The 24,708-nt window shown below is 47.3% G+C and overlaps 1 protein-coding gene across 3 annotated transcripts in view; it reads left to right on the top strand.

Moving 5' to 3' along the window:
• The first annotated feature begins 641 nt into the window (after window positions 1-641).
• The window catches only part of ANAPC1 (anaphase promoting complex subunit 1), a 365,074-nt gene continuing 341,007 nt past the window's right edge, over window positions 642-24,708 (top strand). Inside the window, exons 1-3 of one of the 3 annotated variants that reach the window (XM_063918099.1) lie at window positions 642-689; window positions 1,863-2,099; window positions 11,624-11,785. In XM_063918099.1, coding sequence (XP_063774169.1) covers window positions 1,887-2,099; window positions 11,624-11,785 — 375 coding nt within the window. In that variant the 5' untranslated portion in view covers window positions 642-689; window positions 1,863-1,886. Of the gene's footprint in view, window positions 690-1,340; window positions 1,597-1,862; window positions 2,100-11,623; window positions 11,786-24,708 lie in introns of those variants that run through there. The other 2 variants (XM_063918100.1, XM_063918098.1) reach the window with 2 other exon arrangements.

Genomic DNA, 24,708 nt, shown 5'->3' with positions numbered 1-24,708 from the left:
TTACATACTCCCACTTAAAAATTTCCACTTCGACCACTCTATATATATTATATACTCTAGCCCAGTAGTTGGTGCTAGACATGCCTGATAGGCGATGCTAGGCACGCTCAGTAGGTGATGCTAGGCAGGCCACTCCAGTCGTGCACCCTCTAATAAATTGAGCTGCGCACACCTATGCCCCCAACATAGCCCTCTCCAGGAGGGACAAAGGGGGACATGTATGAAAAACGTCCTAACGGACGTTATGTGCCTGAGGAGCATATCACCACATTATCATGGTTATACGTTCGGACCCGCCGCCACAATGTATTATACAGGCCCTGCCAATGTGGGAGGGCACTATGTCACCTGTCCAGTAATACGTGTCCTCCCACTTTGGCCAGACTGTTATCGCCACAAGCTGTAGTAGCGCGCATGCGCCGTCACCTCAGCTCCCAGTGAGCCCTGCGGAGTTAGTCGACGCATGCGCAGTTAGGCTGCGAGGACGCCGCGCGGTGCCGGGCATTGAGGAGACGTGTGGGGGTGACGTCAGAGGCCACAGGGGAGATGTGGTGGCGGCGAACAATAAAGTTATTTTAAAGGACAAAAAAAAAAACCTGTAAAACACTGCCAACACCAGCTTTGACCTGGCGAAGAGACACAAGGGACATAACGTGCGGTGAGGAGCCATCTCATCAGTAATACATCTGGTAGGCATCGACTTTCTATAGGCACAGCGTCGCAGACAAACTTATTATTTATTTATTAACAGTCTTATATAGCGCAGCATATTCCGTTGCGCTTTACAATTAGAACAACAGTAATAGAACAAAACTGGGTAAAAACAGACAGACAGAGGTAGGAAGGCCCTGATCGCAAGCTTACAATCTATAGAACTTGCTGCATGCGCAAAGTGCCTTCCTTAAAAACCCACGGTAAGCCTCGTCATACATTGCGGGCAGGCAGAAACAGCAGCAATTAGCGTGCGCTATGTGCAAAAAGGACATTGCGCACGTTCTTACATCTGCCCCAAAATGCTCTTCTTCTGGACTTTTTTCTTGATTTATTATCACAGTCACCTGTGTTGAACAGGTTAATGGATAAGAAAAGTGTTCAGCACAGCTGATGGCAATCATAAATTAAGAGGGAAGTCCAGGAGCAGAGCATTGTGACCCTCCTGGAGAGGGTTATGTTGGGAGGTATGCATGTTGGGAGGTATAATGTGGCTATTTGTATTGTGTGTATTACTTCTTATTATTGCTTGCTGTGTAAGTGACTGCTGCAGCAGAGTGATGTCTATGCTCTGATTGGCTCTCTGAGTCAGTGAGAGCCAGTCACAGCTAGCAGCGGGCCATGTTGCCTAGCAGCAGCATAGAGAGGGGAGGGAGTGAGGGGACTGAACGGCTCACGTCTAAAAAGCAGAGAGAGCTAGAGAAGAGAGAGTGTGTCAGATAGCCTGCAACGAACCAAGGAAGTTTCCTCGTTACAGACACAACAGCCAGGGCACTTCCGGTTCCGGCTTCTCCGGCTTCACCGGCATCTCTCAGCGTCTCAGCTTCCTCCCATCTCCGGGCCTCTCCACACTTCTTCCGCAACAACCACACTTCTTCCGCAACTGTAATAGTACCGCCATGATAATAAACAGAATAAATGTATTAACATTGACATATGTAGTGCCAGCAGATTGTAATGCGCTTTACAAGTGGGGATAATAAAACAAACATTAATTACACACACAATTTTGTTATATTAAGTTTAATAACTTTATTTTTAATATCCAAATGAATTTAACATTTATTACAGTTTCAAGCAATGCCAAGATTGCATTACACATCTTATTATATTGGGCTTACTTTTATTTTCCCTGTGAAATACTTTTCTAGAAATAATGTGGATATTTGGAACCCATGTCGAACATCTATGAAGAGAGGCAAACAATGATTGCAGCAGGGGATTTGCAGGAGTTTGTTCCTTTTGGCCGTGATCACAGCAAGCACCACCCCAATGCATTGAATCTCCAGCTCCGGCAGCTGCAGCCAGCCTCTGAGCTGTGGTCCTCTGATGGGGCTGCGGGCTTGGTAGGATCCCTACGGGAGGTAACAATCCATGAGAAGCAAAAGGTATGTTACACATCAGTCTCAAAACTTTTTTCGTTATCCTTGTATGGCTTGTGTGCATTGCTATACTGCACCTATAGAGGTGATGCACAAACATTGGGAGACATTGAAAGAAACTGGTGCAGAGCGTGTTTATCATTTTGTAGCATTCTTTTTCAACTATTTTGGTGATGTGAAAAAGTGTATAATAGTTTTTAGACTGTTCAGCATTGCATAGGATACAATGAAAAAGAAACATGTAACAAAAATTCTTCTGTTATAATGAAAAATATTTATAAAGTCATAAGTGATGTGTTACAATATCTGTTACTTTATTATGTGGTAGGCAGCATGTGCTTACGCTCCCATTTGAACATATAACAGTGTTGATGGTGGATAGCAAAAGCTACTTTCTCTAACGTCCTAGTGGATGCTGGGGACTCCGTCAGGACCATGGGGAATAGCGGCTCCGCAGGAGACAGGGCACAAAAGTCAAAGTTTTAGGATCAGGTGGTGTGCACTGGCTCCTCCCCCTATGACCCTCCTCCAAGCCTCAGTTAGATTTTTGTGCCCGGCCGAGAAGGGTGCAATCTAGGTGGCTCTCCTAAAGAGCTGCTTAGAGTAAAAGTTTTGTTAGGTTTTTTTATTTTCAGTGAGTCCTGCTGGCAACAGGCTCACTGCATCGAGGGACTTAGGGGAGAGAAGTGAACTCACCTGCGTGCAGGATGGATTGGCTTCTTAGGCTACTGGACACCATTAGCTCCAGAGGGAGTCGGAACACAGGTCTCACCCTGGGGTTCAGCCCGGAGCCGCGCCGCCGACTCCCCTTGCAGATGCCGAAAAGTGAAGGTCCAGAAACGGCGGCAGAAGACTCTTCAGTCTTCATAAAGTAGCGCACAGCACTGCAGCTGTGCGCCATTGTTGTCAGCACACTTCATAGCAGCGGTCACTGAGGGTGCAGGGCGCTGGGGGGGGGCGCCCTGGGCAGCAATGATAGTACCTTATTCTGGCTAAAAATACATCACATATAGCCCCTGGGGGCTATATGGATGTATTTAACCCCTGCCAGGTCTCAGAAAAACGGGAGAAGAAGCCCGCCGAAAAGGGGGCGGGGCCTATTCTCCTCAGCACACAGCGCCATTTTCCCTCACAGAAATGCTGGTGGGAAGGCTCCCAGGCTCTCCCCTGCACTGCACTACAGAAACAGGGTTAAAACAGAGAGGGGGGGGGCACTGATTTGGCGATATGACTACATATATTAAAATGCTATAAGGGAAAAGCACTTATATAAAGGTTGTCCCTGTATAATTATAGCGTTTTTGGTGTGTGCTGGCAAACTCTCCCTCTGTCTCCCCAAAGGGCTAGTGGGTCCTGTCCTCTATCAGAGCATTCCCTGTGTGTGTGCTGTGTGTCGGTACGTGTGTGTCGACATGTATGAGGACGATGTTGGGAGGCGGAGCAAATTGCCTGTAATGGTGATGTCACTCTCTAGGGAGTCGACACCGGAATAGATGGCTTATTTAAGGAATTACGTGATAATGTCAACACGCTGCAAGTCTGTTGACGACATGAGATGGCCGGCAAACATATTAGTATCTGTCCAGGCGTCTAAAACACCGTCAGGGACGTTATAATGCCCATTTTACCTCAGTCGGTCGACACAGACACAGACACGGACACTGACTCCAGTGTCGACGGTGAAGAAACAAACGTATTTTCCTTTAGGGCCACACGTTACTTGTTAAGGGCAATGAAGGAGGTGTTACATATTTCTGATACTACAAGTACCACAAAAAAGGGTATTATGTGGGGTGTGGAAAAACTACCTATAGTTTTTCCTGAATCAGATAAATTAAATGAAGTGTGTGATGAGGCGCGGGGTTCCCCCGATAGAAAATTATTGGCGGTATACCCTTTCCCGCCAGAAGTTAGGGCGCGTTGGGAAACACCCCTTAGGGTGGATAAGGCGCTCACACGCTTATCAAAACAAGTGGCGGTACCGTCTCCAGATACGGCCGCCCTCAAGGAGCCAGCTGATAGGAGGCTGGAAAATATCCTAAAAAGTATATACACACGTACTGGTGTTATACTGCGACCAGCGATCGCCTCAGCCTGGATGTGCAGCGCGGGGGTGGCTTGGTCGGATTCCCTGACTGAAAATATTGATACCCTTGACAGGGACAGTATTTTATTTACTATAGAGCATTTAAAGAATGCATTTCTATATATGCGAGATGCACAGAGGGATATTTGCACTCTGGCATCAAGAGTAAGTGCGATATCCATATCTGCCAAAAGATGTTTATGGACACGACAGTGGTCAGGTGATGCAGATTCCAAACGGCACAAAGATGTATTGCCGTATAAAGGGGAGGAGTTATTTGGGGTCGGTCCATCGGACCTGGTGGCCACGGCAACTGCTGGGAAATCCACCGTTTTTACCCTAAGTCACATCTATGCAGAAAAAGACACCGTCTTTTCAGCCTCAGTCCTTTCGTTCCCATAAGCATATCTGCCCAGGGATAGAGGAAAGGGAAGAAGACTGCAGCAGGCAGCCCATTCCCAGGAACAGAAGCCTTCCACCGCTTCTGCCAAGTTCTCAGCATGACGCTGGAGCCGTACAGGACCCCTGGATCCTACAAGTAGTATCCCAGGGGTACAGATTGGAAAGTCGAGACGTTTCCCCTCGCAGGTTCCTGAAGTCTGCTTTACCAACATCTCCCTCCGACAGGGAGGCAGTATTGGAAACAATTCACAAGCTGTATTCCCAGCAGGTGATAATCAAAGTACCCCTCCTACAACAAGGAAAGGGGTATTATTCCACACTATATTGTGGTACTGAAACCAGAAGGCTCGGTGAGACCTATTCTAAATCTGAAATATTTGAACACTTAAAAAGGTTCAAATCAAGATGGAGTCACTCAGAGCAGTGATAGCGAACCAGGTAGAAGGGGACTATATGGTGTCCCGGGACATCAGGGATGCTTACCTCCATGTCCCAATTTGCCCTTCTCACCAAGGGTATCTCAGGTTCGTGGTACAGAACTGTCACTATCAGTTTCAGACGCTGCCGTTTGGATTGTCCACGGCACTCCGGGTCTTTACCAAGGTAATGCCCGAAATGATGATTCTTCTTCGAAGAAAATGGACGACCTCCTGATAAGAGCAAGGTCCAGAGAACAGTTGGAGGTCGGAGTAGCACTATCTCAAGTAGTTCTACGACAGCACGGGTGGAATTCTAAATATTCCAAAACCGCAGTTGTTTCCGACGACACGTCTGCTGTTCCTAGGGATGATTCTGGACACAGTCCAGAAAAAGGTGTTTCTCCCGGAGGAGAAAGCCAGGGAGTTATCCGAGCTAGTCAGGAACCTCCTAAAACCAGGAAAAGTGTCAGTGCATCATTGCACAAGAGTCCTGGGAAAAATGGTGGCTTATTACGAAGCGATTCCATTCGGCAGATTCCACGCAAGAACTTTTCAGTGGGATCTGCTGGACAAATGGTCCGGATCGCATCTTCAGATGCATCAGCGGATAACCCTATCTCCAAGGACAAGGGTGTCTCTCCTGTGGTGGTTACAGAGTGCTCATCTTCTAGAGGGCCGCAGATTCGGCATTCAGGATTGGATGCTGGTGACCACGGAGGCCAGCCTGAGAGGCTGGGGAGCAGTCACACAGGGAAAAAATTTCCAGGGAGTGTGATCAAGTCTGGAGACTTTTCTCCACATAAATATACTGGAGCTAAGGGCAATTTATAATGCTCTAAGCTTAGCAAGACCTCTGCTTCAAGGTCAGCCGGTATTGATCCAGTGGGACAACATCACGGCAGTCGCCCACGTAAACAGACAGGGCGGCACAAGAAGCAGGAGGGCAATGGCAAAAACTGCAAGGATTTTTCGCTGGGCGGAAAATCATGTGATAGCACTGTCAGCAGTGTTCATTCCGGGAGTGGACAACTGGGAAGCAGACTTCCTCAGCAGGCACGACCTCCACCCGGGAGAGTGGGGACTTCATCGGGAAGTTTTCCACATGATTGTGAACCGTTGGGAAAGACCAAAGGTGTACATGATGGCGTCCCGCCTGAACAAAAAACTGGACAGGTATTGCGCCAGGTCAAGAGACTTTCAGGCAATAGCTGTGGACGTTCTGGTAACACCGTGGGCGTACCAGTCGGTGTATGTGTTTCCTCCTCTGCTTCTCATACCCAAGGTATTGAGAATTATAAGACGTAGAGGAGTAAGAACTATACTCGTGGCTCCGGATTGGCCAAGAAGGACTTGGTACCCGGAACTTCAAGAGATACTCACAGAGGACTCATGACCTCTGCCGCTAAGAAGGGACTTGCTTCAGCACGTACCATGTCTGTTCCAAGACTTACCGCGGCTGCGTTTGACGGCATGGCGGTTGAACGCCGGATCCTAAGGGAAAAAGGCATTCCGGAAGAGGTCATTCCTACCCTGGTCAAAGCCAGGAAGGACGTGACCGCACAACATTATCACCACATGTGGCGAAAATATGTTGCGTGGTGTGAGGCCAGGAAAGCTACACGAAGAAATTTCAACTTGGTCGATTCCTGCATTTCCTGCAAACAGGAGTGTCTATGGGCCTCAGATTGGGGTCCATTAAGGTTCAAATTTCGGCCCTGTCGATTTTCTTCCAGAAAGAATTGGCTTCAGTTCCTGAAGTCCAGAAGTTTGTCAAGGGAGTACTGCATATACAACCCCCTTTTGTGCCTCCAGTGGCACTGTGGGATCTCAACGTAGTGCTGGGATTCCTCAAATCACATTGGTTTAAACCGCTCAAATCTGTGGATTTGAAATATCTCACATGGAAAGTGACCATGATGTTGGCCCTGGCCTCGGCCAGGCGAGTGTCAGCATTGGCGGCTTTGTCTCACAAAAGCCCATATCTGATTGTCCATTCGGACAGGGCAGAGCTGCGGACTCGTCCCCAGTTTCTCCCTAAGGTGGGGTCAGCGTTTCACCTGAACCAGCTTATTGTGGTACCTGCGGCTACTAGGGACTTGGAGGACTCCAAGTTGCTAGATGTTGTCAGGGCCCCGAAAATATCGGTTTCCAGGACGGCTGGAGTCAGGAAAACTGACTTGCTGTTATCCTGTAGGCACCCAAAAAACTGGGTGCTCTTGCTTCTAAGCAGACGATTGCTAGTTGGATGTGTAGTACAATTCAGCTTGCACATTCTGTGGCAGGCCTGCCACAGCCAAAATATGTAAATGCCCATTCCACAAGGAAGGTGGGCTCATCCTGGGCGGCTGCCCGAGGGGTCTCGGCATTACAACTCTGCCGAGCAGCTACGTGGTCGGGGGGAGAACACGTTTGTAAAATTCTACAAATTTGATACCCTGGCTAAAGAGGACCTGGAGTTCTCTCATTCGGTGCTGCAGAGTCATCCGCACTCTCCCGCCCGTTTGGGAGCTTTGGTATAATCCCCATGGTCCTGACGGAGTCCCCAGCATCCACTAGGACGTTAGAGAAAATAAGATTTTACTTACCGATAAATCTATTTCTCGTAGTCCGTAGTGGATGCTGGGCGCCCATCCCAAGTGTGGATTGTCTGCAATACTTGTACATAGTTATTGTTACAAAAATCGGGTTATTATTGTTGTGAGCCATCTTTTCAGAGGCTCCGCTGTTATCATGCTGTTAACTGGGTTCAGATCACAAGTTGTACGGTGTGATTGGTGTGGCTGGTATGAGTCTTACCCGGGATTCAAAATCCTTCCTTATTGTGTACGCTCGTCCGGGCACAGTATCCTAACTGAGGCTTGGAGGAGGGTCATAGGGGGAGGAGCCAGTGCACACCACCTGATCCTAAAGCTTTTACTTTTGTGCCCTGTCTCCTGCGGAGCCGCTATTCCCCATGGTCCTGACGGAGTCCCCAGCATCCACTACGGACTACGAGAAATAGATTTATCGGTAAGTAAAATCTTATTTTAATTTAAACCGTATTCCAGAGCACAGCGATGAAGCATGGATGGGCAATGGCGGCAGTGACTGTACATTTTTGAATTACAAATGGATAATGTTTTGGATTCAAGTTCTATCATGTGTGATTGTATATTTACTATTACGGCAGCTGTTATATTTGACACAAGGGTGGTTCAATAAGTAAGATAACAAGAACAAGACCTCTCACATGTGTTAAGGTGTGTACACATGGGCCCTCATTCCGAGTTGATCGGTCGCAAGGCGAATTTAGCAGAGTTACACACGCTAAGCCGCCGCCTACTGGGAGTGAATCTTAGCTTCTTAAAATTGCGACCGATGTATTCGCAATATTGCGATTACTAACTACTTAGCAGTTTCAGAGTAGCTCCAGACTTACTCTGCCTGTGCGATCATTTCAGTGCTTGTCGTTCCTGGTTGACGTCACAAACACACCCAGCGTTCGCCCAGGCACTCCCACCGTTTCCCCGGCCACTCCTGCGTTTTTTCCGGAAACGGTAGCGTTTTCAGCCACACGCCCCTGAAACGCCGTGTTTCCGCCCAGTAACACCCATTTCCTGTCAATCACATTACGATCGCCGGAGCGAAGAAAAAGCCGTGAGTAAAATTACTTTCATCATAGTAAAGTTACTTGGCGCAGTCGCAGTGCGAACATTGCGCATGCGTACTAAGCGGATTTTCACTGCGATGCGATGAAAAATACCGAGCGAACAACTCGGAATGAGGGCCATGGTGAGATTCGAGCTAACCCCGATTCTCACTATGCGACAGGGGCTAGGTCGGTATCGCAAGCACATAATGACTGTGCTTGCTATACTGACTGTGCAATTTTGGCTGTGTCAATTTTGACTATCTTATCTACGAGATACACTGTGCAGGCAAGTCAATTTTGACTATCTAGGCTTGCGATGCGGACCGCGCATCGGCATCGCAACCTTGCAATCTGCACTAACTATTCTTACGATCTTGACTATATAGTCAGAATCGTAAAAAAAAATTGCCATGTGTACACACCATAAGGTTCTCTATTTCATTCTAATTTCCTGCTCGGCCAGAACAGGTAGACCACTGCTTCCCCTTAAGGCCATTAGACTGCGCCTCGTATACGTCATACTGTCCTAACATCAGGTGTAAGATGGTGGGGCTGGCAGAAACATGGTCACACATTGAGGTGCGTAGTGTGATCAGATTTCTGTGTCTTGAGAGCACATTAGCAGCTGAATTTCTTCACCAACCTGTCGAGGTGTACGTCATGTCACGGAAACAGGTTTGGGTTTGGCAAACTGCCTTTAATAACGGCAGGACAGATGTTCAAGATGAGCAGCGATATGGCTGTTCAAGCACGTCCACCACAGATTACAATTTGTGCCGCATTTAAGGTCTGATTCAGGAGGACAGACGCAGTTTAGTTAGTGATATTGCTGACGAACTGAACATCTCATTGGGTACTGTGCACAACATCGTTCATGAGCAACTGGGGTACAGGAGCTCAACACTGATTTCTTTTATGCCAGGATAGTTGTTTTGGTGTACCATTGGAACAAATGCTTGGACAAGTACGGGGACTATGTGTGAAAATAATCTGTACCAAGGCCATACTATTGATTATGCCTATATGTACAAGGTGAATCAATTTACACAATGAGAGGTCTTGTTACTTATTTATTGACCCACCCTCATAGCAGGGGTGGGCAATTATTTCAGCTTGGGGGCCGCTTAACACTTCCAGCAAATATTCGAGGGCCACACACAAAATACTCAAAAAGAGTCCACTTTTTACACATTACGGCAGACAGCGTGCCCTTTTTTTTTACACATTACGGCAGATAGCGTCCCCCTTTTTACACATTACGGAAGACAGCGTCCCCTTTTTACACATTACAGCAGACAGCGTCCCCTTTTTACACATTACAGCAGACAGCGTCCCCGTTTTTACACATTACGGCAGACATCGTCCCCCTTTTTACACATTACGGCAGACATCGTCCCCCTTTTTACACATTACAGCAGACAGTGCCCCCGTTTTTACACATTACGGCAGACATCGTCCCCCTTTTTACACATTACGGCAGACATCGTCCCTTTTTTTACACATTACGGCAGACATCGTCCCTTTTTTTACACATTACGGCAGACTTCGTCCCTTTTTTTACACATTACGGCAGACATTGTCCCCCTTTTTACACATTGCGGCAGACATTGTCCCCCTTTTTACACATTACGGCAGACATTGTCCCCCTTTTTACACATTACGGCAGACATTGTCCCCCTTTTTACACATTACAGCAGACAGTGCCCCCGTTTTTACACATTACAGCAGACATCGTCCCCCTTTTTACACATTACGGCAGACATCGTCCCCCTTTTTACACATTACGGCAGACATCGTCCCCCTTTTTACACATTACGGCAGACATCGTCCCCCTTTTTACACATTACGGCAGACAGCGTCCCCCTTTTTACACATTACGGCAGACAGCGTCCCACTTTTTTACATATTATGGCAGACAGTCCCTCCCCCAAACCCATATTGCAGATTTTAACTCCGCAGCCTCCCCACCCCTAAACCTATATGGCAGCTGAAGCGCTGATCCAGGGGCTGGCTGGACAGGGGGTTTACCTGTTTGTCACAGTGGCAGACGATCCCCACTGTCCGATGATCCGCGCTGCTGCCGCCTGGAGTCGCTGCTGATGTGGCCTCTCCTGCTCCCGCTCGCTGGCCACCGCTTCTTCTCCTCACTCAGCCGCCGCTCCTGCTCACTGCAGTGCCCGCCCCCCGTGCCGCCCAGCGCGCGCATAGTAACAGGGGAAATCCCGGTCAGCTGACCCTGTGACGTGACCGGGATTTCCTCAGCGGCGCCGCGTCTAAGAGCAGTGCAATGACAAGTGGCCTGTCGGGCCGCTTGTCATTGCACTCTGGTGGGGCACAGCGGGCCAGGCATGATCGGTCCGTGGGCCGCATGTTGCCCACCCCTAGGTTATAGGCATTGCTGTTCTGTTTACCTTAGTGCTGCCGGACAATGCTGGGCATATAGAAAACAGGATTATTCACATTTTTAGAGCAGTGTAATAAGTGATAAAGTATTTTTATTGGAACTGATTTTGTTCTGCTTTTTTGTACATAACACATGGGGGATCATCATTACAGTCCCAAAAGCCTGAAAAGTTAACTTTGAGGACAGTAAACGTTACCTATATATTGAATTAAATGTAGTAAGATATGAGTTATTCCTGTTGAATATAGTGTATGTTATTATCATCTTTGTGGCTTATGTTTCTGTGATAAAGAATCATGAACCTAAAGGGGGGTACACACAGAGAGATCCCTGCTTAAAATCTAAACAGTCTGACTAGATTTTTGGCACAGATCTCTCGTGTGTATGCCTCCCAGTGATAGCTGCGTATCGCTATCGCCGGTGCCAGCAGGCTCAGTCTAGCGGGTCGCTCACTTCAGTACTGTGTGATGTGAGCGGCCTCCCCCCTGCTCAGCGGGGGGAGAGATATGTGCTGAGCGGTCTGTGATAGATCGCTCAGCACACGTCTCTCTAGTGTGTACCCACACTGTATCGTTCTGTGTTCCTTAGGAAAGCTGGCAGCTAAGGAAAGGTGTTGGTGACCCTGGGGAAGATGTGGAGTATGATGAAGAGCTGTACGTGGCTGGGAACGTGGTCATCTGGAGCAAAGGAAGTAAATTGAACGCGTCTGCTGTTTATAAAGCATTTACCGTTGACAGCCCGGTTGTACAGGTAACAGTCCAAACTACTTTATCACCTGAACATACAGTATAAAATATATTAGAGAAACATCTTCACCTAAATGCTTATACAGCAATATGTACAAGAAAACTGAGCCATAACTGTGTGTCAGAAAAACATGGTCTACTGAATAGACACCGTACGGTAATAACTTTGTTTATAGATGTATTAGTAGTGAATTCCACAATGAGCAAATATCAAATAGAAGAAACAGACATCCACTAATTATAGACTGTATATATCCTGTATCTAACTATCCAGAACTGTGTATAAGGTTTAACGGGGAAGTTTCACAACTGTGTAAGGTAATTACTGCACCATATCTTTTCAGTGGACCATGTTTTTCTGACACATTTGTGTTATTCTTGATTTCCTTTAATGCACCTGTGGAATACATACCCCTGATGAAGTCTCAGTAAGTAATGAAACGCGTTGGTTAAAGAGCGTAGAGACACATCATTTGTGAGCCCATACTCTTTAATGTAAAAGGTTGAGAATCGATGCCTACTTTACATCTGTGTTGACTCTAAAAGCATTGTATAACACTGTGTAAGCGAAATCATTTTCTCTAACGTCCTAGTGGATGCTGGGGACTCCGTAATGACCATGGGGAATAAACGGGCTCCGCAGGAGACAGGGCACTTTAAGAAAGAATTTGGATTCTGGTGTGTTCTGGCTCCTCCCTCTATGTCCCTCCTCCAGACCTCAGTTTGAATCTGTGCCCGGACGAGCTGGGTGCTACTTAGTGAGCTCTCCTGAGCTTGCTAAAAAGAAAGTATTTTGTTAGGTTTTTTATTTTCAGAGAGATCTGCTGGCAACAGGCTCTCTGCTACGTGGGACTGAGGGGAGAGAAGCAGCCCTACTCACTGAAGATAGGTCCTGCTTCTTAGGCTACTGGACACCATTAGCTCCAGAGGGATCGTACACAGGATCGCACCCTTGGTCGTCCGATCCCGGAGCCGCGCCGCCGTCCGCGTCGCAGAGCCAGAAGACAGAAGCCGGTGTCAGAAGCAAGAAGACTTCAAAATTGGCGGCAGAAGACTCCAGTCTTCATATGAGGTAGCGCACAGCACTGCAGCTGTGCGCCATTGCTCCCACACTAAACCCACATACTCCGGTCACTGTAGGGCGCAGGGGGGGGCGCCCTGGGCAGCAATTAGGAACCTCTTGGCAAAAGTTGGGCACTGTATATATGCATGAGCCCCGGCCATTATTTTACACACAAACGCGGGACAGAAGCCCGCCGCTGAGGGGGCGGGGCTTCTTCCTCAGCACTCACCAGCGCCATTTTCTCTCCACAGCTCCGCTGAGAGGAAGCTCCCCAGGCTCTCCCCTGCAGAATCACGGTAGAAGAGGGTAAAAAGAGAGTGGGGGCACATAAATTTGGCGCAAAAGCAATATATACAGCAGCTACTGGGTTAACACTAAGTTACTGTGTGACTCCTGGGACATATAGCGCTGGGGTGTGTGCTGGCATACTCTCTCTCTGTCTCTCCAAAAGGCCTTGTGGGGGAACTGTCTTCAAAAAGAGCATCCCCTGTGTGTGTGGTGTGTCGGTATGCTTGTGTCGGCATGTTTGACGAAGGCTATGTGGAAGCAGAGCGGGAGCAAAGGAATGTGGAGTCGCCGCCGACACCCGATTGGATGGATATGTGGAAGGTTTTAAATGATAATGTTACTTCCTTGCATAAAAGGTTGGATAAAGCTGAAGCCTTAGGACAGCCGGGGTCTCAGCCCATGCCTGATCCTATGTCGCAGAGGCCGTCAGGGTCTCAGAAGCGCTCACTATCCCAAATTGTTGACACATATGTCGACACGGATTCTGACTCCAGTGTCGATGGCGATGATGCAAAGTTACAGCCTAAAATGGCTAAAGCCATCCGTTACATGATTATAGCAATGAAGGATGTGTTGCACATCACAGAGGAATCCCCAGTCCCTGACAAGAGGGTTTATATGTATGGGGAAAAAAGGCAAGAGGTGACCTTTCCCCCTTCACATGAGTTAAATGAGTTATGTGAAAAGGCTTGGGAATCTCCAGATAGAAAACTGCAGATTTCCAAACGGATGCTTATGGCGTATCCTTTCCCGCCAACGGACAGGTTACGCTGGGAATCCTCCCCTAGGGTAGACAAAGCTTTAAAACGCTTATCCAAGAGGGTAGCCCTGCCGTCACAGGATATTGCCACCCTAAAAGATGCTGCGGATAGAAAGCAGGAGGGTATCCTGAAGTCCATTTATACACATTCAGGTACCCTACTAAGGCCGGCGATTGCGTCGGCCTGGATCGGTAGTGCTGTAGCAGCATGGACAGATACCTTATCTGAGGAACTTGATACCTTGGACAAGGATACTATAGTGCTGACCCTGGGGCATATAAAAGACGCTGTCCTATATATGAGAGATGTTCAAAGAGACATTAGCTACTGGGCTCTAGAATAAATGCAATGTCGATTTCTGCCAGAAGGGTCCTGTGGACTCTGCAATGGACAGGCGATGCCGACTCAAAAAGGCACATGGAGGTTTTACCTTACAAGGGTGAGGAATTGTTTGGGGACGGTCTCTCGGACCTGGTCTCCACAGCTACGGTTGGAAAGTCAAATTTTTTGCCATATATTCCCTCACAGCCTAAGAAAGCACCGTAATATCAAATGCAGTCCTTTCGATCACAAAAAGGCAAGAAAGTCCGAGGTGCGTCCTTTCTTGCCAGGGGCAGGGGTAGAGGAAAGAAGCTGCACAATACAGCTAGTTCCCAGGAACAGAAGTCCTCCCCGGCTTCCACTAAATCCACCGCATGACGCTGGGGCTCCACAGGCGGAGCTAGGCCCGGTGGGGGCGCGTCTCCGGAATTTCAGCCACAAGTGGGTTCACTCCCAAGTGGATCCCTGGGCTATAGAGATTGTGTCTCAGGGATACAAGCTGGAATTCGAAGAGATGCCCCCTCACCGTTACCTCAAATCGGCCCTGCCAGCTTCCCCCTTAGAGAGGAAAATAGTGTTAGCTGCAATTCACAAATTGTATCTTCAGCAGGTGGCGGTCAAGGTTCCCCTCCTTCAACAGGGAAGGGGTTACTATTCGACCATGTTTGTGGTACCGAAACCCTACGGTTCGGTCAGACCCATATTGAAATTAAAATCCCTGAACATATACCTGAAAAGGTTCAAGTTCAAGATGGAATCGCTCAGAGCGGTCATCGCAAGCCTGGAAGGGGGGGATTTTATGGTGTCTCTGGACATAAAGGATGCTTACCTTCATGTCCCCATTTATCCACCTCATCAGGCGTACCTCAGATTTGTGGTACAGGATTGTCATTACCAATTCCAGACTGTGCCGTTTGGTCTCTCCACGGCACCGAGAATATTTACCAAGGTGATGGCGGAAATGATGGTGCTCCTGCGGAAGCAAGGGGTCACAATTATCCCATACTTGGACGATCTCCTCATAAAGGCGAGGTCCAGAGAGCAGTTGCTGATCAGCGTAGCACGCTCTCGGGAGGTGTTAAAACAGCACGGCTGGATTCTAAATATTCCAAAGTCACAGCTGATTCCTACGACTCGTCTGCCCTTCCTGGGCATGATTCTGGACACAGACAAGAAGAGCGTTTATCTCCCGATGGAGAAGGCTCAGGAGCTCATGACATTGGTCAGAGACCTATTAAAACCAAAACAGGTGTCGGTGCATCACTGCACGCGAGTCCTGGGAAAGATGGTGGCATCATACGAGGCCATTCCATTCGTCAGGTTCCATGCGAGGACCTTTCAATGGGATCTGTTGGACAAGTGGTCCAGATCACATCTACAGATGCATCGGCTGATCACCCTATCCCCCAGGGCCAGGGTGTCTCTCCTGTGGTGGCTGCAGAGTGCTCACCTTCTCGAGGGCCGCAGATTCGGCATTCAGGACTGGGTCCTGGTGACCACGGATGCAAGCCTCCAAAGGTGGGGGGCAGTCACACAGGGAAAAAACTTCCAAGGTCTGTGGTCAAGTCAGGAGACTTGCCTTCACATCAATATCCTGGAACTAAGGGCCATATACAACGCCCTACGCCAAGCGGAGACCCTGCTTCGCGACCAACCGGTTCTGATTCAGTCAGACAACATCACCGCAGTGGCTCATGTAAACCGCCAAGGCGGCACAAGGAGCAGGGTGGCGATGGCGGAAGCCACCAGGATTCTTCGCTGGGCGGAGAATCGCGTAAGAGCACTGTCAGCAGTGTTCATTCTGGGAGTGGACAACTGGGAAGCAGACTTCCTCAGCAGGCACGACCTCCACCCGGGAGAGTGGGGACTTCATCAAGAAGTCTTCACGCAGATTGCAAGTCGGTGGGAACTGCCACAGGTGGACTTGATGGCATCCCGCCTCAACAAAAAGCTACAGAGGTATTGCGCCAGGTCAAGAGACCCTCAGGCGATATCTGTAGACGCACTAGTGACACCGTGGGTGTTCCAGTCGGTCTATGTATTCCCTCCTCTTCCTCTCATACCCAAGGTGCTGAGAATCATAAGAAAAAGAGGAGTGAGAACAATACTCATTGTTCCGGATTGGCCAAGAAGGACTTGGTATCCAGATCTGCAAGAAATGCTCACAGAGGACCCGTGGCCTCTGCCTCTAAGACAGGACTTGTTGCAACAGGGGCCCTGTCTGTTCCAAGACTTACCGCGGCTGCGTTTGACGGCATGGCGGTTGAACGCCGGATCCTAGCGGAAAAAGGCATTCCGGATGAGGTTATTCCTACGCTGATAAAGGCTAGGAAGGACGTGACGGCTAGACATTATCACCGTTGACAATGCTAAATTCCTTGTCGTATAAACAACCCTTTATGAAGCTAAGAACACTGTACGCTGTTTACTTAAGAAGTACCGTAATGGTACGCTATTGGCGTAGCGATCGCTCAGCCGTAGGCGAGACGCTCAAGCGTCACGTTCGCTCACGGCCCAGTGATCACAGGACACGTTATTGGCTATGTCTAGAGTAATGATTCGCTATGGCGTAGCGGACGCTCGAGACCACGAGGAGATCACCAGCGGCGCAGACGCTCACAACGCTATACCTTAATGTTTAAACCTTATACCAATGAAATACACTGAATACCTTAATGTGAGTACAGGGTGTAAGTGCAACCTTGTGTAACCTGACTAACTACAAAGCTGCTTGAGCGTCACCGACGCTCAAGTGAACACTTAACACTATAGAAAATACACAGATACTGGTTTAGGTTCCAAGGCCTATTAAATGTATTATGTCTAATATACTTGTAAAAGGGGATAACAGTACATATGATACACTACAATATAACAGAGACTTCCTAACCACAGATCTAAACAATAAATACAAAAAGACAATACTATACTAACCTGAATGCTATACAATACAATGCTATAATACTATGAGAGATATAAGAGTAAAGAAGAGAGAGAGAGATGGAGAGAGAGAGATGGAGAGAAATTGGCTCACAGAAAGACAATGATAACGGAGAGAAACTTACGCACAAAGGGTATGATCGCCTGCGCCTCGATATCCAGCTCCCGGCTATCAGCAGATAACCGTTGATGAGAGAGTGAGAGCTGGATGTGGTCGGCCTGCCTATTTATGTCCCACACACAATGCAATCTCCTGGTCCTACAATCCCATTGTCCATTGGCCGAAGGAATTCGGCCCTGCATCATAACAAAAGGTCATAGGGTGATTCATACAGGTGGGCTGTGACGATTTCCAACAGCTCAGGTGGGTGGGAAACTGGGTTTCCCGCCGCATACCTGAGTATGTGTAAATAATAGAAATGGACATAAACTTCTTATGTCCATAACTATTCGCACGAGCGATTAATACGCTCCAAACCAACACCGGAATATTGCTAATTAAATACTCTTCCGATGGGTACCAAACACTGCTGTATGATTCCTGTTAGACCCTTCGTACGATATAAAGAGGGATTCCTCAGCTCTGGGACATTGTATTTTAACCAAACTTTCAGAATCTATCAAAGGGACCATGATCTATAAACTACATTAATTGTGAAAATATGTAACGAATGAGTCGCACGCTACGACCACATAAACTCTACCGTAAATACGCATACCGCGCCTGCGTGTGCACGCTATTGCGGGTATGCGCTTCCACGGGAGAGCGTACGCACGCGCAGCGCGGACCAGTGTGCGGTGCAAATATGTGCATTGGGACATTTTTCTGACTTTGACAGTCCACCCTTTGGCAGTCAATAATAACTGCCACAAAACATTTAAGGAGAAAAATGTAAGTCAGGGGTTAATTGATTTCCATGGTTGGGTAGGGGAGAAGAGTGGAGTAGGTGTGAAGAGGGTATGACCTAGTGAGAAAGTAGAAGCATGTGTGTATGAGTCCATGTTTGGATGGTCATGTATCATCGTGCCGTACGTGTGGTAAATCAAGCTTCGAGGTATTGCGAAGTATACATTTGAATTCCTTCTTGTCCTGTGGTACAGGTCTGTGGATGGGCTGTCAAACTCCACCGAGCTCATTTCGGCTGTGGTTATAACAAAATGGGGATGCACATTTTAGTTGATGATACATGAATGGGGGAGGTATGTGGTTGCTGCTATCTGTGCCTGTATTCCCTATCGTCTATGTGTGTCGTTACCTGGGGGTTGCAGAGATGATGATAAAGAACACTTACGAATAATGCAATGATATTCTATGTCAGGGAAATGTACATCTGTCGTCGAAGTTGTTTTCGGTATCTGTTGAGAGTCGTCTTCTTTGCGCTGTATTGCTCCTTGGGCATGAGCAAATAGCTTTGTCTGAGCCATCAGATTTACAAAAAAATGTTGGGCTAGCGTGAGTTTAAAAATACTAGGGAAACTGGGGATCCATGGCAAAGTTCATCAAGTGTCCATATTTAAAGTTGTCAAATCTTCTTCTTTGGTCAATCCGTTGTCTGTATACTTCTCGTCTCGTCAGCTTCCTCGTCCAAGGGGGTCTTTGTATCTTGGAGAAAAGCAGAAAAACAGGTGAAAGAAACGGACCGTATAATCGCATTTTCATCACATTCTGGTTTCTATCATTGGGTCATAAATCAAATCCAGGTTAATTACGGTTTCCTCACTCCTCAAGCTCATCACTTTTGTACTTTGTTTGCACCTCATTAAAGCCTGCCCGCATCTAAATATCAATCCAATCGATATAACGACACCCAAGATACATAGTAGAAACTTTCCAACATCCATTATGACTCCTTGAGCCCAGTCTCCTAAACCGGAGAACCAATTTCGCGGGTTCAACCATGACACCCAACCAGTCAGCTCATTACCTACAGCAGCAAGGGTGAGATTGTGTTTTCGACGAAATTCCCACTTTAATTGCAGAATATCGTCCATCTTTTGGTCTATGACCTCTACCGGATCCTCGGTGCTATTTGTGATATACGTGCAACACTTTATGCCGTACTGTGTTGCCAATGTAACACAATATCCGCCTGTTACTGCTGTAAGATAATTAAGAACCATCCTATGCTGAACTAGTTCTGTTTTGTAAGCTTGAAGTTCTCTTCCAGTGTATCTAAACGTGTCATCATACATTTCAGTGATATTATCTAACAAATTGGCGAGTGCGGAAATGTATCTATAATTCATCACTCCTCGAGCGGTGCGAGTGAAATCTAACGCTACCAGAACCTGAATCCCGGTGGATTCATGGATAAGATCAGAGGCCGGATGCTCTAACCTTTCTGACAGTTGTCTTTTAACCCGGTGCTCGTAGTGAGTGTGAGTATAAGGAGCTTGGGCACCACGGTGTATGTCCTTCATTTTGTCATGTGTAACAGTCATCACTTCAGGCAATACTTTTCCAATATAACACAATCCTTCAGAGTTTGGGGCTAGCCACTTGTACGCCTTTCTCCCGCATATGAAATATGCATCATCGGGGAGAACATAAGGGACGGAGAAGGACATGACCATGTTACAAACCTTCCAGGTGAAATCTCCTGACCCTAATTCTTCCAACTGCCTAATGCACGTATCGGTTTGTACGATATGTGCACAGTATCCTGGTGATACCTCTCCAACTCTAGTAATCCTATTTCCTAAGGTATATCGATACCGAAAAGATTTTCCTCTACTGGCTATGTGGCGTACGAGCTCTGTATCTGTAGGCATTCTATCTGCTCTGTGTGAAAAGGTCATGGTAAGGTTGCTCCATGACACTTCCCAATTTCCCGGTTTTCTGGGATTGGAGATGTTAAAACATATGAGGGACCTATCCACATGGTATTGGTGGAGCTTCAAACTAGGAGGGCTGGAGATGTTAAACCTCCGATCCACCGGTCTCCCACCACTTAGCTCAAGTACCTCCCCTAACGTTAAAGGAAATGGTACTAGCCCTGATTTACTGTGACCCTGAGGTACTTGAGAGCATACCCAACAATCTGTTTGGTTTAACACGTTACCCACTAGAGAGTGATAGTCACTCAATGGATGCCGGTCTATATGGATATTAAAACTAGATTGGCATTTCTTTATGCATCCATCTTCAACCAGATTATCACAGAGCCTACAGATACAATTTTCTTCAGCTAACAATCCATCACAATTTCTTCTATCGGATCGTTTTCTGATACTCGCCTTTGCTTGTTGGTTTGGTTGATCTTGGAAAACTACGCCTCCATCATCATAATCGGAACCCATTCCAGAACCTCTTTCGACCTCTATGGTACTCTCGCCGGAACAGACTGCTCTGGTCAACATCATGGTTAACATCAAAATCCGGATCACAGTCTCTTGGGGCAAGTCCATCTTTGAGGAGGAAATAGAGAAGAATGAGAAGGGGGAAAAAGAAATTTTAAGGGAGAGGGGATGGGAAGTGGAGAAAACAATAAAAGGGAGAGGGGAGTCGACAGCTGCTTTCGATCTTCAAGGCTCAGGTGCCGCCTCAGTCCTCCTGGAACAGACACTCTAGTGATACAACCTCTACCGTCTGTTCCTTATCACGGGACTTCTCTGGATCAGCAACCTTTTTGCAGTGGGATGAATGGACCCAAGTCTCTCTCTCAGCAACCTTCAATGCTGTGGTGCTAGTCAATAAGACCTGGTATGGTCCTTCCCATCTATCAATAAGACAACCTGAGCGTAGAAAATTTCGTATCATTACATAATCCCCAGGTTCAATGTCATGACAATTACTATCTGGTAAATCAGGAATCACCAACTTCAGATTATCATTTTGATTCCTCAACTGTTTACTCATGTTAATTAAGTATTTTACAGTTACTTCATTGTTACATTTCAAATCATCCTGAGGGTTAATCATGACATGCGGTTGTCGACCAAACAAGATTTCAAAAGGAGACAGATTAAGAGGGGACCTGGGAGTGGTTCTGATGCTATACAAAACAATGGGTAAAGCTTCTGGCCACGTCAATCCTGTCTCTGCCATTACTTTACTCAATTTATTTTTAATAGTGCTGTTCACTCTTTCGACCTTCGCACTCGCCTGTGGACGGTACGGAGTGTGCAGCTTGCTATCAATACCCATCAACTTACACATTCCTTGAAAGACATCACCTGTAAAATGGGTACCCCTATCACTTTCAATGATTCTAGGGATACCATATCTACATACAAATTCCTGCACAATTTTCTTAGCTGTAAACATAGCGGTATTTGTAGCTGCTGGAAAAGCTTCGACCCAATTCGAGAAAACATCTATACAGACAAGTACATATTTCAAATTTCTACATGGGGGTAATTGAATGAAGTCAATTTGTATTACCTGGAAAGGGCCGCCGGCAGGTGGGATATGGGATGGTTCTGTAGGTATTGCTTTTCCAATATTCTTTCTCAGACAGGTAAGGCATGACATTGCTCTTTTACTCGCATGAGAGGAGAATCCTGGGGCGCACCAGTATGCTCTTACCAATTTGCACATCCCCTCCTTGCCTAGATGAGTCAGCCCGTGAGCTGCTTCAGCCAGACATGGAAGGTATGCCCTGGGGGCCACTGGTTTACCATGTCCATCCGTCCAGAGCCCTGAGGACTCCTGGCCATATCCCTTTGCCTTCCAGACTGCTCTTTCCTGTGTGGAACACAAATTCTGCATCTCACACAACTTCTGTGTGTTGATGGTATTAAATACCATCAACTGTGTGGTGTCTGTCCGTGTGGGGGTAGCAGCTGCAAGCTTTGCGGCTTCGTCTGCTCGGCTGTTACCAAGGGATACTGGGTCTTGGCTATATGTATGTGCTTTACATTTGATAACAGCCACTCTGTCGGGTTCCTGTATCGCTGTTAGAAGCCTTTTTATATGAGCTGCATGCGCTATCGGTGTACCAGCCGCCGTCATGAAATTTCTGAGCCGCCATAGGGCTCCGAAATCATGGACTACCCCGAAGGCGTATCTAGAATCGGTGTAGATATTGGCTGATTTGCCCTTAGCCAATTCACATGCTCTGGTTAGGGCGACCAGTTCAGCAACCTGGGCTGAGTGAGGTGGGCCTAGCGGTTCCGCTTCTATGGTGTCTTGGTCATCTACGACTGCGTATCCAGTACACAAGTCTCCCGAGTCTGACTGTCTGTGACAACTACCATCCGTGTAGAACGTGAGTTCTGCATCTTCCAGTGGATTGTCACTGATGTCAGGCCTTGCGGTAAAATTTTGGGTCAAATATTCCATACAATCATGTGTATCTCCCTTTGCATTAGATCCTCCTTCCCCATCACTCTCACCTTCCACCCTTTGTGTCTGACCAGGCACACCTGGGAGAAATGTTGCAGGATTTAATGCGCTGCATCTCCTTATGGTGATGTTTACGGGGGCCATTAATGCCAATTCCCATCTTGTAAACCTTGCTGATGAGACGTGTCTGGTTTGGGCAGAATTCAATAAGGCAGATACCGCATGCGGTGTATGGATTGTGAGGTTGTGGCCTAGCACGACATCTTCGCTTTTCGTCACTAGCAATGCTATCGCCGCAACGCTACGCAAGCATGTGGGGAGGGATCGCGCTACCGTGTCTAGCTGAGCGCTGTAGTATGCAATTGGCCTGCTGGCATCACCGTGTTTTTGTGTTAGTACACCTGCTGCGCACCCAGCACTTTCTGTTCCGTATAGTTCAAAGGGTTTCCCATAGTCTGGCATACCTAGTGCTGGTGCCTGCGTTAGGCACTGTTTGAGTCTCTCAAATGCTGTTTCAGATTCGTCTGTATGCGAAATCCGATCAGGTTTGTTTGAAGAGACCATTTCCTGCAAAGGTAGCGCCAATATGGAAAACCCTGGGATCCAATTACGGCAATACCCACACATTCCTAAAAACGTCCTGATCTGTTGCTGGGTTTGTGGCAGTGTCATGTCTCTAATGGCTTGGATTCTATCAGCGGTCAGGTGTCTCAGTCCTTGTGTTAGACAGTGTCCCAAGTATTTTACCTTAGCTTGGCATAATTGCAACTTGTCTTTGGAGACCTTGTGACCTGTGTCTGAAAGATGAAACAGGAGCTGTTTCGTATCCTTCAGGGATGCCTCCAATGAATCAGAACACAGTAGTAGATCATCCACGTACTGTATCAACACTGATCCACTTTCCGGTTGGAAAGACTGTAAACAATCATGCAAAGCCTGAGAAAATATACTTGGACTATCTATGAAACCTTGGGGTAACCGAGTCCACGTGTATTGGACTCCTCTGTATGTGAATGCAAACAAATATTGGCTGTCAGGGTGCAGAGGTACCGAAAAGAAAGCGGAGCAGAGGTCAATAACAGTGAAAAATTTGGCAGTGGGAGGAATTTGCATTAGGATGACAGCTGGATTAGGCACTACGGGGAACTGACTCTCAACTATTTTGTTAATCCCCCTTAGATCCTGCACTAGCCTGTAACCCCTCCCCCCACTCTTTTTAACAGGGAAGATGGGACTATTTGCGGTGCTGGACGTTCTTACTAGAATGCCCTGTTGTAGCAAGCGCTCTATTACGGGAAAAACTCCTAACTCCACCTCTGGCTTCAGAGGATACTGTGGGATTTTTGGAGCTATCCTACCATCTTTTACTTGTACAACTACTGGAGCTACGTTTGCCATTAATCCAGTGTCCTGTCCATCTTTTGTCCAAAGTGACTCTGGTATCTGAGATATCATCTCTTCTACTTGGGATGGACTCCTATTTGTCATAATGGAATGTGACATTAATTTTGATGGGGAGTCTAACATGTCTCGTACTTCCTGAGCGTGATTCTCAGGAATGTCCAAGAATACACCTTCAGGGGTACAATAAATGACGCAACCCATTTTACATAGTAAGTCTCTCCCCAGGAGATTGGTGGGTGCCGATGCAGCCAGCAAAAAGGAATGCTTGGTATGCAAAGGCCCTATTGTAATCTCGGCTGGTTTGCTAACAGGGTAGTGCTGGACTACTCCTGTTACTCCCATGGCTGGAATTGTCCTACCAGTGGTTCTCATGCCCACTGTCGAATTTATCACTGACTTGGCCGCCCCTGTGTCTACAAGAAAGTTTAAAGTTTTACCAGCCACATTGATTGCAATCTCTGGTTCGCTTCCAAGACTGGCAATCAACTTAACTGGCTGCAGATTACAGGTATGGCCACACCCCTATTGGGTATGCTGACCTCCCTGAATCCCGCTGGCAGCAACTACTTGTGAGGGAGTTAGCTGGGAACTACCAGAGGCATGCCAATCTCTGTTCGGGGGATATCTTTTTGTTTCCCCTGTATGTGGCTCAAAACTCCGCCTCTGTGGACCCTGCTCCCAATGTCGTGTGTTGTGTTGTTGTCTAGGGGGTTGAAAAGACCTTTGTACATTCTTTGTTCTACATTCTCGTGCAAAGTGTCCCGGTCTGTTACAAGAAAAACATGTTATTACACTTGCCTTACCCACAGGATTCGGTGGTACATACGCAGGCTGCCTTGTGGTCAGCGCCTGTATACTTACGG

The sequence above is a fragment of the Pseudophryne corroboree genome, chromosome 4 (assembly GCF_028390025.1).
Source record: "Pseudophryne corroboree isolate aPseCor3 chromosome 4, aPseCor3.hap2, whole genome shotgun sequence".
NCBI classification, from domain to species: domain Eukaryota; kingdom Metazoa; phylum Chordata; class Amphibia; order Anura; family Myobatrachidae; genus Pseudophryne; species Pseudophryne corroboree.
The sequence above is the reverse complement of the archived record's forward strand: the minus strand, read 5'-3'. Positions and strand labels throughout refer to the sequence as shown.